Source organism: Leuresthes tenuis, unplaced genomic scaffold (assembly GCF_036924035.1).
Source record: "Leuresthes tenuis unplaced genomic scaffold, fLeuTen1.0.hap1 SCAF_24, whole genome shotgun sequence".
Taxonomy (NCBI): Eukaryota; Metazoa; Chordata; class Actinopteri; order Atheriniformes; family Atherinopsidae; genus Leuresthes; species Leuresthes tenuis.
The window spans coordinates 11,331,280-11,344,216 of NW_027325378.1; the positions used below are offsets into that span (position 1 = coordinate 11,331,280).

General features: G+C 39.8%; 1 protein-coding gene across 3 annotated transcripts; it reads left to right on the forward strand.

The window, feature by feature from the left end:
• The first annotated feature begins 351 nt into the window (after positions 1-351).
• Positions 352-10,372, forward strand: LOC140284560 (xin actin-binding repeat-containing protein 1-like). 3 transcript variants are annotated; one of them, XM_072378447.1, is made up of 8 exons: positions 352-418; positions 660-810; positions 917-1,004; positions 1,095-1,448; positions 2,110-2,188; positions 4,187-4,332; positions 5,042-5,089; positions 5,539-10,372. In XM_072378447.1, exons 2-8 carry the CDS (start codon positions 683-685, stop codon positions 10,267-10,269), a joined length of 5,574 nt encoding a protein of 1,857 aa, XP_072234548.1. In that variant the 5' UTR covers positions 352-418; positions 660-682; the 3' UTR covers positions 10,270-10,372. The 3 variants fall into 3 exon arrangements, with proteins under 3 accessions (XP_072234548.1, XP_072234550.1, XP_072234549.1); XM_072378449.1 differs by lacking the exons at positions 352-418; positions 660-810; positions 917-1,004; positions 1,095-1,448; positions 2,110-2,188 and adding an exon at positions 3,393-3,524; XM_072378448.1 differs by lacking the exons at positions 352-418; positions 660-810; positions 917-1,004; ... (2 more) ...; positions 4,187-4,332; positions 5,042-5,089 and adding an exon at positions 5,097-5,438.
• Positions 10,373-12,937: the final 2,565 nt, after the last annotated feature.

Sequence of the window (12,937 nt, forward strand, 5' to 3'; positions counted from 1 at the left end):
CAGCCCTCAGGATCAATAAAGTTAATTTAATTTTATCTTAGTGGATGGTGCGCTCCTGCTCAAGCATCAAGTAATTACATCTGGGGCTTAACCAGAAATCAAAAAACAACAATTACCCTGAAAGCCCAGGAACCACAAAACTCAATAATGGTTACAGACACTTGATATGGAGCAAAATGGCCATCATCAACTCCAGCATTTTAAATGACGACAGGGCAACTTTGTCTTATAGACTGTTGTTTGGGCATTTACAGATTATCCTATGGCTTGCCAGTCATAGACCATTTTACACATGTAGCGGTAATCAGGAAGAAAAAGGACTTTGCTCACAAATGCTCCACAGCGTGTGCTGATCTTGTGATGCCTCGGAAGTGTGTCCTGTTGTTGCAGCGAAGAGCCACTGACTGACATCTGTAAGGTAATTCTACTGAAATTTTCCGTCATCTACAAATGGAGCAGTTGCTTTATTCCTCTGCATTGTTGTTCAGAGGCATGACAACCTTGTCTTAATTCAGTGATACTGATTATCGATGTCACAAGCTGCCATTTTTATGCATGAGCAGGAAAATTAAGACAATACTTATCAGTGGAGCTAAAATGAACGGGATTGTGCTAATGATTTCCAATCTTGTATGCTGGGTGATATAATTATTTGCAAGTTGTGTGCTGCTGTGACGTGACCATGGATTGGAGGAAAAACCTGAGACGCACACAGTCAGTGAAGAGCATCCCGTCGTCATGTGACAAGCCGACCTGGACAGAGAAAGGACTGCGGGACAAGACAACATCTGTGTCCCAGTTAGTGGCCAGGTATAAGAAACATCCTCCTCATTCGTTTTGCATCTGTCACAACTAAACACACAGTTCAACCTTACAGTTAATAAATGTGGTGTTATGCTGTTTGTGTATGTAACAGGTATCAAACTAAAGTGGAAGTAAGCCCACTGATGCAAGCAACTGCAGGAGATAATGCTGCAGGAAAGACAAAACCACCTTTAAGTGAGGTAATCTTGTTTTTGGGGTCAGTGTACAGTGAGAAAAATAATCAAGGCAGCTTCAGGCAAACCCATTTGTCCCGTGTGTATCGTTTTCAGATTACACCATCTCCCCGACAAAGTACAGGGACTCTGGAGTCTCTGATGAGGAGAAATGAAGAGAGGGAGCTGGCTCAAGCCAAAACCAGTTTGACCCGCAGTAAATCGACCAGTAGCCTTCAAAACACTACCAACTCCATGGAAGCTCTTATGGCTCTCTTTGAGACAAAGGCAACTGCAAAAAACAAAGTAAAGAGCAGTTTTAAGGCTGCGGGCAATACGTCGAGTTACACTGCAAACGTGCCAGTGATGAATGGAGAGGCCACGGACGTGCAGGTTGCTGCAGAGAAACAGAAAACACCAGCTGAAAAAAACACTAAAAACGATGCAAAAGAGGATCATGTGACAAGAAAGGTAAATACACCTGTCTTACTAATTATCAGTCATATGGTTCTTGTCTGTGTATGTAGATAGATGTCCAACAATTTGGGATTTTATCATATTGCTTTTTCAAAATCAGAATCACAACAACATGTGGTTCTATGCAAAAAAATTATTGATATCTCTATTGTAATTTGCATATACAGTAATTAAATCCCTGCTGCATGCATTAAAAATGAGCTGTTTTATTAAGTCAGTATTTAGTAGATCTGCATGCAGAGATTTCCAGTTATGTGAAGTCATGCTGCTTTTTAGGTCTCTTAAAAGGCTTGAGCTTTTGAATGGGGGATTTTGAGTACTCCTCACTGTACTTTCTACACTGAGAGCAATACATTTGTATTCTGAATTGTACATTCTGAATATAATTGTTGCTCTATATGCACTTCTGGCTTACCACACACTGCTTTTGTGATGAGGTGACGGATAAGCTTGTAGACAAGTTCCCTGACCTGCCTGACGTAATATGTGCATTAACATATTCAAAGTTTGTTTGTGTGCAAGAGCTGAACTTACTCCTTTTCACTTCACAAAACAACAATGTATGCTATTTCTCCAACCTTTGCATAAAACTCCACTGACATGCAGAAAGACAGACCACTAAGGCACATCGGTTTTTATGAATTTCTCTCTCCAGGTGGTGAATCAGACCATGGTGGAAAGGACAAGAACAATAGGAGGCATTGATTTTGAAAAAGCTGCAGCATCGCAAGCTGGTGAGTTCAACACAATAATTTCCCTTCTTCAACAGATCCACAACATTTATCTGGCTCTGTAATGCCAAAACTGTGTGTTAAACTGGGCAATGAGTGAAAATCTTGAAAGTATAATTATACGTAACGAAGCAGCTTTTCTCAGGTCAAAGGTGCTCTTTCTTTATAGTCATCAGCAGATCTTTAGCTCAAACATTTTATAGCTTGATGAGGGGAATCAGAAAGAGAGTAACAAAAAGCTGCGATAAACTGCATGTGATCATATTAAAAACATGTCCAAATGGATGTGCCATTGACACGTTCAGGTCAAAATCCAGTAGATAAGCCCATGAAACACGGCCCTGATCAAGGTAATGAGGAAACTGTTACAAGCATCCTCAAACATGAAGGACACGATAGCCCTCTAAAAGTTACATTGTTTGCACTGTAGCGTCAAGCCAAAATTAGATTTATTTTTCAAAACAACCATAGTGCTGTACACAGTATCAGAGTACAATAAAAACAGCAAAACATGGGTTTAAAAACAGAAAACAGAAAAAACATAAGAATTAAATGAGAGAAACCTAATAAAAATGATGTTCCTTAAAGATAAAGGACATTAAAATATTAAGAGGATTAAATGCAAGTAAAAACCAAGGAGTTCAATTAAGGGCAGAGCAGTTCAGATAAGTACTCAAGTGCAAACCTTTAAAAAAGCTGTAAAAAACATGCAAAATAATTTTCAAATCAAATCTGTATGTTATTTTCTGCCACCAGTTAAAAAGTGAACAAGTTGAGGACAGGACAAAACTGGGTGATACCCAAGTACAGGCAATTAAACTAATTCAACCTCAAGGTGATAAAGGCTGATAACCAGGAAGGATGGGTTTCAGTTGCCAATCTTCCCGCAGCTGGGAACAAAACAAGTTTGTTTGCCAAATTTCAGATTGGAATCAAATATGACTCCCAGATTCCTGGCATGGGTCTGAGGATTGACAGCCACACCATAAAGGCATCCAACTGAAATGAACTCAGATCTAAACAGAATAACCCAGGTCAAAGCTGTGGGTGATAAGAATTGAGCTGTACAAGGAGCTGTGATTGACTCACACTGGTGTGGGCAAGCAGGCCCCTTCAGAGTGGTACAGAAATAGCTGCCATGCAACAAGTCCTGAATAAGTGCAGGAGGGGTGAAAGGGTCAGATGTCTCTGGTGCAAGGATGAGACAGAAAGAAGGAGCAGCCGAGAGAGACAGAGGCAGCTTTGCAGGACGCAAACCAACAGGAAATTAGACTGATTTCAGAAAGATTTAAAGAACTAAGAATACAGGGAACAGGGACTTGGGAATTATTCGTCTTCTGTGAGTAGATTTGTACTTTGATTGATTGCAGATATTCTCTGAAATCTTCCCACTCCTATGAAGCCATACATTTGAATATGATTTATTGAAGAAAGATGTCTTTGGCTGAAAGTTTCTACAGCTGTGTTATATAGAGTCTTAAATATTACACATTACTGTAACCTTGCTGCCAAAAGTAAACAACTCGCATGTGTCTGCTTTCCTAACAGACAGCTGCTACTGGACCACTGATTTACCGTTGTGACTGTAAACAATATTCAGATGCACGTCTGTTTACTTTTGCGCTTCTACGCTTAGTCAACTGTAGCTGCAGTGACTCGCCTGTCCCTAAACTCAGCTTGTGTGTCAGAGGAGTCAGGTATCTTTTCTGCTCCACTACGGCTGACATTTATAACCCAACCACATGGCAGCTGTTAAATATCAGCTCGGGAAGAGTAATTTCTAGAAACCCAAACTGGTACCCACTAACAATCAGTTTGTTTTACATGGACATGAATATGTAGCTGAAGTCATCTGTGTTTGTTTAGGTTTGTTTAGGTTTTCTCTAAACTGATTACAAACTTGATTTGGAAATTGTCAGCGTGGATCTCCGACAGCTCTAATTAGGCCCTTTTCACGTGTCATCATGCGGATACAGTTGTGTGTGTGCGATGTCTCTGCAGATGAAAGGAGGAGGACAATTGCTAACTTCAGAGAGAGCTCTTTCATCCAAACCAAGGAGACGCTCTCTGTCTCAGTCAAAGCGATGTCTGCTCTCTATCTGTCCAAAGTGGCAAAAAAGGAATCGACACAGAGTGTTTCCAAACCGGTAAACATCCCTCTTCTCACGCTGTTATCATTGTTTCAGTTCACAGTAAACTATGTTAATACTCTTGGTGCGGCGCACAATTCCCAGTTAACAAAAGATTATCCCTTAATTGTAATTGTGATGATAGCATTATATATGGTCCCTTATGATCTGGATGACAGTTATGATCACTTATGTGGTTGTGTTTACATTGCATTTCTCTGAGCAGCATCTCATAGATGTTGTACTTTCATAAAAAGTAAAAGAGTTAAATGCTTGCATATCGTGTATGTTGACACGGTAACAGTTAAACATTGTCTCAATATTACATGCTGCCACAGTTTAAGGCAAATAGTACAACCCCATTTTCAAAAAAGTTTGAATGCTGAAAAATTATTTAGAGAAAGATTGTAAATCATTGCAAATCAAAGAGCATATCTGTTTATTTTATTTTTGATGCAGAAAGACTTTCAGGGGTGGCAATGGGTAGGAAGTGACCACTCTGTGAAAGATTGTGTGGGAAAATAATTCTAATAAAAGAAAACATCTTTCAAAGGCGTCCAATACTGAATGTCAGGCAGCACTTTTCTGCAGCTCTACACCTTTTATTTTATACTGTACAATCACATCGAGACATGATCACATAATTGCTGATGAGCAAAGTCTGGTAGCCAGATAACACCGCCTTTGTAATGTTGTCTGATCTGTTTTAACTTTTATTTCCACACAGGTGCAAGATAAGCCGCGTGAATCTGGAAAAAGGGTCAATCTAACCAAGGTAAAGCAGCACATCAACAGAACTTCTGCATGATGGTGTGGTTGGTGCAACTGTTCCACGCGCATTTGATTTGCATCGTCACAATAACATAAAACCTTAGCACGGTATCACATTCCATATACCTGAAAAAACAAAAACACGACTGCTCTTTCTGAGAGGTGAACAGTCGCCTTGAAAGAACAAAACAGATGTTATATGTCATTCACTATACAAAAACACATTTGTTTTATTTTGTGGCTGCATTTGTGGCTGCTGGTTGCCTTGGAGTGCAGCTAACCCATTTACACCGAGCATGTGGAAAGCAAATCAACAAGCTTGAGTTGGGTGGTATTACATGGCTCTCACTCCTGTAAGTATCTTTTAACCAGTCTGGAGCATGATTTTCAGTGGATGGCTAACTCCTGTCAAACATGGATGAAATGGTAAGAACATTGCTTTGTTCTTCTAAGATGGCAGAGGACTCCCAACAAAGGAAAGATGATCTCTCCCAACTTCCTACAGAGAAACATCAGCCAGGAATGGAAGACGTCACTGGGACCCATTTTCAACAGTTAATACCATCCCATTTTTCCAAAGAAATGTTATACCAACAACGGCAGAAATGTGAGCTGAGGCGACTCCTGAAGCACACCCACCCAGAGCTGAAGATGCTGGATGATTTTGTGGATGAGGAGTTTGCCGAGGTTCTGAGCTCAGAGACTGCGACAGCTGGTGAAACCGGATACGAGGGAGAGGTTCTGTCGAGATGCTTGATATTTGAGAACTGTGGCCTCAGTAACAATGCGCCTCCTTACACCCCCAAGATCCATATGGCACAGGGAGCAGTGGAAAGAAGTGATTTCAGTAAAACGTCAGCAGGTTTGGAGAGGCCAAAAGAGGGGCCTTGCACTGAGAATGTTAAAGCAATCATGGAGGATAACAAATCTGTCAATTTTAGGCAAGATCCTAACAGTGAGTGTGAGGATGAGATGGTAAGAATAGATGTTCAAGCTACCAGAAGGATATTTGAGAGTCAGTCTAGATCAAATCCGGAGAGGTTTCAAGAGAAAGTTTCTAAGTCAGGCGATGAAACAAAAGTAGTCAAAACACAAAGCAAGCTGTCTGAAATGCTTTCCAGAGCAAAGCTACAGAGCAATCAGAGAAGTAGCAGCACTAATTTGGAAGAACAGCCTCAGTTGTCATGCACTCATGTAGCTGGTCAAAGAACTGAATATGACTCTCCCGGTGGGGAGGAGGTTCCTCGTGATGAAACTCTTATTGAGAGGGAGTCTACAAGCTTTTCTGATTCAGAAAGCCGTGATGAAATGATAAAAACAAGTGCAGCTCTTTTCAAAAACAACCCTTTTATCTCAGGTAACATCGAGAGAGAGCATTCTTCTTCATTCTATACTTCAAAAACTCAGAATCAAGTATGTGAGGACTATCTGACTGCCAATGTAAAGACCAGAACCCATCTGTTTGAGTCGATGCCATTTGACAAGATTAAGCACCAAAACAAGGATGACATTGAGACGCTGGTGGAAAACATTAAGGAAACTTTGAATTTCCTCCACTGTGTTAAAGAAATACACTCAAATGGGGCAATAATTGAGGTGAATGAGACAATGATTGCTAAAAAGGCTAAATTTACTGTATCGGAGAGTGGACCTCAGATAAACTATGATGAGGTGGCTGAAGGAGGTGCACAAAACTTCATACTTCAGTTACTACCACGGGTAAACCTAAAACCCCAGATCTGTTACTTAAAGGAGGACAGTAAGGGCTGTTTGGACACCATGACGGTGGATGTACGAGTTCAACAGCACCAGTTCAATACAAGCAAAGACACTGAGTTCAAAACTGCCAATGTGATGCAGCTTGTTGAGGATATTCTCAATCAGGACAACTCTCTGAGGAAAGGAGTGATCATTCAAGATGATGTAAGCAACTCTGCTGAAGTCATTGTATACTCCCTCTTCAAGTACTTCGACGAGAAAGATGTGAAGAGTTACAGCCCTTCACGAGGTGAAGACTATGGCAAACCTGAGCCAGAAATAGGTGGCATGAGAGCTATAAGCGCCCCTTCAGACACCTCTCAAGACCAAACGTGCCCATTGTCAGTCAGACCTGAAGTAAAAGGGAATGTAAAACTGTTCAAGAGTTGCATTGAAAAGGGTGACTTGGAGTATTTAAAAACTCTTCAGGCTGAGCCAACAGTACAAGAACAGGAACTTCCTCAAAGCCAAACAGTTGCTGGGGAAGACAAAGAGCTTCATCATGAGCAGAGAAGCGATCCGTGTGGAGAAAGTGACACAGAGTGGGCCCCAGTGGATGTCAAGAGGTTAAAAAGCTTGTTCTCTGGAGATAAAAGCCACATGCAGGAAAATTATATTCAATCTGCCACAATTTCAAATGTCTCACTTGGAAAAAGCCAGTCCTCTGTAGAGCACAGCATCGAGTCATCCTTCCAGCAGCAGGTAGAGAATACCTTCAAGGAATATGGAGGACAAGAACAAGAAGTTTGCAAACTTGAAGTTGTGCCGCATTATGAGACAAGTAATGATGATAGGATGCACCAAGCTGAGCTAGTGCCAGATAATGCTCATGAGATTTCTGACCTCCAAACTGTTATCAAAAACCTCCAACAGACTACAACTGAGGCCAAATCATTTAGTCACTTATCACAAGAAACACAAAAAATCCCTACACAAGAACCCACTGAGAAAGCCATCGTCCCTGCCACATCAGGTAATGTACCAGATTCGGGAACAATAGCAGAACTGCCTCAACAATATGTGAACCAAAAGGTGGAGTCGTGTGCAGAATTACGGTGGAATGAACTCTATTCAGCCTCAGAAAAACCAAAACCTGACAGGCAACACGTAAACACAGAGACATCCAGTGAATCTGAGAATGTGCAAACAGCTGAGGGCTGTGACAAAAAGGGCCAGGAATGCCCAGAGGTAGTGCACAAGCACCAAAATCCAACTGTTATGGCGACTGCACATGGTTCAGAAGTAACACCTGCACAAGAAGAGGAAGAGGAAGTTGTTTTTCAGGGTACAGTTCAAGCAGCACTGGAATCCTTAGAAAAATCAAACATTAACGTGACAAGGGGAGATTTTAGAGCAGCTATGATATACAGAAACTCTAACAAACCCCTTCAAGAAGGATTACAACATGAGGCGTCTGTTCAAAAGCCTCATAGTGAGGAGTTTTGCCGTGTGACTGAACCTGAATCAACACAAGAAGTGACTTCAACAAATGCCGAGCACACACACAAAACCCAAACTCTAACTAAATCAGATAAAAGTGCTGTTTCAGTGACAAGCCAAAGGCCGATTGGTCCAAAACCAGCTATTCCACCTAAACCAGAACATTTGAAGATGAAACAAGGGCATAAGGAGATCAGTCAACCAACACAAAGAGACCAGTCAATCAACAAAAACATTTCAGAGGGAACCCAAAATAATATTGTGAAAACAAAAGAAACAGCTCCTCAACTTTCTCAACCAATACAAAAAGCATCAGACTTGTGTAGAAATGAATCTAAGCAACTCGTGCTTAAATCTAACAATGAGACAGCGAATCACCAAAGAAATGAGCTTTCAGGTGAGGTTGTACAGATGCTGCAAGAAACTGAAGCGAGACATGAAACCCAAGGTTCACGAGCTACCTTAGAAGCTCAAACAGATAAAAACGCCATCGCTGGGAAACGGGAGATAAATGCTGTTCAAGATGAGTGTAGCCCTCAGAACGTAGCAGGAAAAAGCAGCATGAATGAAACAGATGAAAGTCCTGTAGATTTCCATGAAGCATGTCAGAAATTTGGAGGTCAAAAGATGACCGTAAAGAGGATGGCCCCAGTAAAGCCAAAAAGAGTGAAAATTGTCCAACCTGATGACAAAAACCCCAAATGTTTTCCAAAAGATAACACTGGGGATGAAATTATTTCAGCACATGCAGCTCAAAAACCAGCACAAAATACAGCTGATCCATCCTCTAACACTACTGACAATAAAAACAAGCAAGACGTGAAACAAGAAAGCAGAGTTGAGATGAGGGAAAAGAAAGCACGTATCGAAACTGAGGATGAACGTCGACAGCGACTTTCTGTTCACATGGATGAGATCATCAGAGAGAACATACCAGCAGCCATGGAAATTTTTGACAACCTGCGAAAGCAAGAGCAACTACGGAGCATTCTCAGTCGAGTTGAAGAAATTGAACAGGACACGAGTGACGTTGATGTAAAGTCTCTGAGGAGAGTTTTTGAGAACGTCCCCGACTGGGTTGTCGGCTCCAAAGAAAAGAAACAAAAAAACGTCAGAGTGGAAAAGAAAGACAAAAGGGTAACATTACCAACGGATAGAACTGAAAGCAAGACTTCAATGGCCCACGTTTATGGAGATCTTGAGCGAGCTAGTGAGGAAATCATGAATCTAAAAGAGCAGACTTTGGCTAGACTTATGGACATAGAGGAAGCCATTAAGAAGGCCCTTTATTCTGTGTCTACACTGAAATCTGATTCAGATATTGCAGGTTTATCCTGTCTATTCAAAGAGTCATTTGGGGCTGTGCAAGGATCCTCATCTTCTGGTAATATTAGCAAAATTAGCATTGGCTCCAGCAAAACAAAATCACAGGAAGGACAGGAGAGTTCCACCTCACAAGGAAACAAAAGCACCGATGGGGCCTCTGCAAAACAAAGGCCAAGTCCTCCATCTTCTCCGGCATTTATCTCCATTCAGTCAGCAGCTAGAAAGATGGATCAAGCAGGAGGAGTACCACTGGAAACCTCAATCTGCCCAGCGTGTCAGCAGAGCCCCAAGCTGGAGGAGAAATTTCGGACAACAAAGACGATGACATGCAACAGTCCGGCTCAAACAAGAAAAACAGACAGAAATGGAGGCCAAAAAGAATCCAATCGCAGCCCACTAAGCTCTAACCGAGAGGTCAGTGTGCTGGAAGTGCAAACTGACAGTGAAGGGAACAGTATTGCAGGGACTATCACAGAAAATTATGAGAGGACTGATAACTTTGGAAACAGGTTTTACTCCTCCAATACTTCCACTGACACTCAGCCAGAAACCATGACAACAACAAGTCAGGCCGTCATCAGTCCAGCCACATATCAGGTCACTGCTTATCCTGAGGTTCAGCTGCCAATCAATCAGATTAATGCCTCAATACTTAAATAGCTAATTGCTCACATTCCCATTAAGTATTCACATTCTTAATCGGAAATCTGTCATATATATAATTTTATTTGCAAAGAAATTGCTTATGTCAGCTACATTATTACCGTATTTATAGGTTTGTTATTATTTTTAGATTTTTTTTCTTTACTTTAGATTTAATTCTTTTAGCCTGTATTCTGTGTTTACCCTTAAAAGTTAGCTCACACTGGTGTTAATTTGTTGCTTTTGTCTTTGTAATGAATGCCTTTTGTGGAAATATATTTTTGGTGTCCATTAAGCTCAGTGTCATTTTTCTCATCAGTTTGAACCAGCGAGTCGAGAGATGTGCTCAGCCTGTCAGAAGCCCGTTTATCAGATGGAAAAAATCGCAGCGGACAAATACATATTTCATAAAACTTGCTTCTGCTGTAAAAAATGCAAGAAAAAACTAAGGTGGGATATCAAAACATTCTGCAGAGAAATCATCTGCCTTATCTATCAGTGTCTGATTATGAATCTGCTCCTTTACCAAAGTGAGTCTCCGACAGTACTGGTTGCTAATTTATATCTATTTATGTTCTTATCCTTTACTGGCCCAAATATTAAATGATCTTAGATATAAAACATTATTTTAAAACAAATGAGAGACAAGAAAATACAACAGTAACTAATCGAAAATATCTGACACATGCATTGTTGAATTGAAATACAGATTACTTCAATCACAAATTAAATAACCAAATAAACCCTCGATTCCACATGTGTGGACATCACATTTTGGACACTACCATCTAGTGGTGTCAGTCGTGTACATACAGACATACAGATGTGTACTTTTTTTACTCGTGACTTCCAATAAGCCCAAAAAGCAAAGAGAAATAAAAATTTAGTATCAAACAAGAGGTCGGGTTTAACGAGCAATTTAACGACTTTAAACTACATTCTAAATATAATGTTAGCACTGAGAAAAAAGGAGAGGAAACTTTCTTTTTTAATGCTTGAAATATCAGTTCATGATTTCACAATTTGAAAAATGATATTCACTGAGAATTACAGACTTAAACAGAGTGGGACATTACGCTGTATTCCAGTTATTAAGAACAAAGCTTAATATAAGGGAGGAAGAAATGAGTAACAACTCATGTAAAACTATTGTATTTAGAGCTAAGGAAAAAAAAAGATGTAAGGAAAAGGAAAAAGCTGAAATGTGTGTAAAATTAAGAAATGGTAAAAAAAACAATCTTAGAGGGTATTGTAGGACCACAATCAGAATAGAAAAAAAGATAAACAAATGTCCTAATTAGTGAAACAACTGATTGATTTCAATTGAATTGAATTTTGTTAGTCTCAGACTCAAAGTGCAGTGAAATAAATTACATTCATCGTAAAAGTAAAGGAATCTAAAATTTCTGGAATGAAAATGAACTGAATAAATAAATAATAATCACCTCCAATAACAATAAAACAACTTGTTCATTTAAATAAAGAATGTTGAAATGTTGAAATGTTCACGCCATCTGACAGCGAGGAGCTCAGTGGTTAACTTTAGCTGTAGTCGTGCAGTGTCCAAATGGAGGGCGGAGATTTAATAACATAGCAACATCAAGGCTACAAACAACTCATAAAGCTGACAGGCTCAGTTGTAAACTGTTGGTAAAATCAAACATTAACTTATTACTTTTCAAAAGTAATTGCAAGAACCATCATCATACATTTGGCCCAGTAACTAGTAGAACTTAATCTTTCCTTAGTACATCCTGAACATCTCATTATGATACTTATTGATTGCTGGACTGATGAAATTTACTAAAAGTATTTTTTTTCTACATATAGAACGAAATGTGAACTGCCAGATTAACCAACAAGCTGAACAGACCTGTTTGTTATCAATAGGCTATAATTGATTTCTTCTTTTCACTGCAGTTGTGTAATTAAGAACCATCAAGTCATTAATGCTATTAGCTCCATCTGAGGTTTCTGACATTCACAATTTGAAGTGTCACTAACAAACTTGTGCTCATTTATAGCATGTACAGTTACACACCTTTAAATGGTGAATTCTACTGCATATTTCACTACCAACAACTGTTCAAACGAAAGGGGAATTATGATGAGGGCTTTGGACACGCTCAACACAAGAACCGATGGATTTTGAGGACTGATGACAATATGGCGACTGAAGAATCTGAGGCATAAAAAACGTGAGTATCAGCAAGCGAGGCAAAATGATCACGACTATCTGATTACTACTTTTTACACCTAATCACTGCGATGGTTTCCATTCCTTAAAACTGCTCTGTTTGTATTCTCAGATTTTGAGATGGTGACTATGACAAGACAGAAAATTCTTATGAAGCTGTGTTCGAGGCACCAATGTCCATCTTTTACAATGTGTCTATATACTGTATGTCCAGAAAGGAGTGCTAAGACTACTTAAGTGCAGTTATTTGTGAATATTTCATGTCTGCAGATGCTGACACATGTAATCATCTCCTTGCATTTAATTCGATTTGACTAAATTATGTTTAGCCCTTTTAGTTCATAATTACAGTCATAAATCAGAGTAAATATTTCTTACAGTGCTTTCGAGTGGAATTGTGTTAGGAAATTATATTTGGACTGCTTAACAAAAGGAATCAGAAATCTGTGTATTTTGTTGTTGCAGCATTCGCTTCACTGACATTTCTAT

Coding starts and splice junctions, on each gene's coding strand:
- LOC140284560 (XM_072378447.1), top strand. CDS start 683: ATGGATTGGAGGAAAAACCTGAGACGCACACAGTCAGTGAAGAGCATC. Junction 4,333..5,041: donor CACAGAGTGTTTCCAAACCG/GTAAACATCCCT, acceptor ATTTCCACACAG/GTGCAAGATAAGCCGCGTGA. Junction 5,090..5,538: donor AAAGGGTCAATCTAACCAAG/GTAAAGCAGCAC, acceptor TGTTCTTCTAAG/ATGGCAGAGGACTCCCAACA.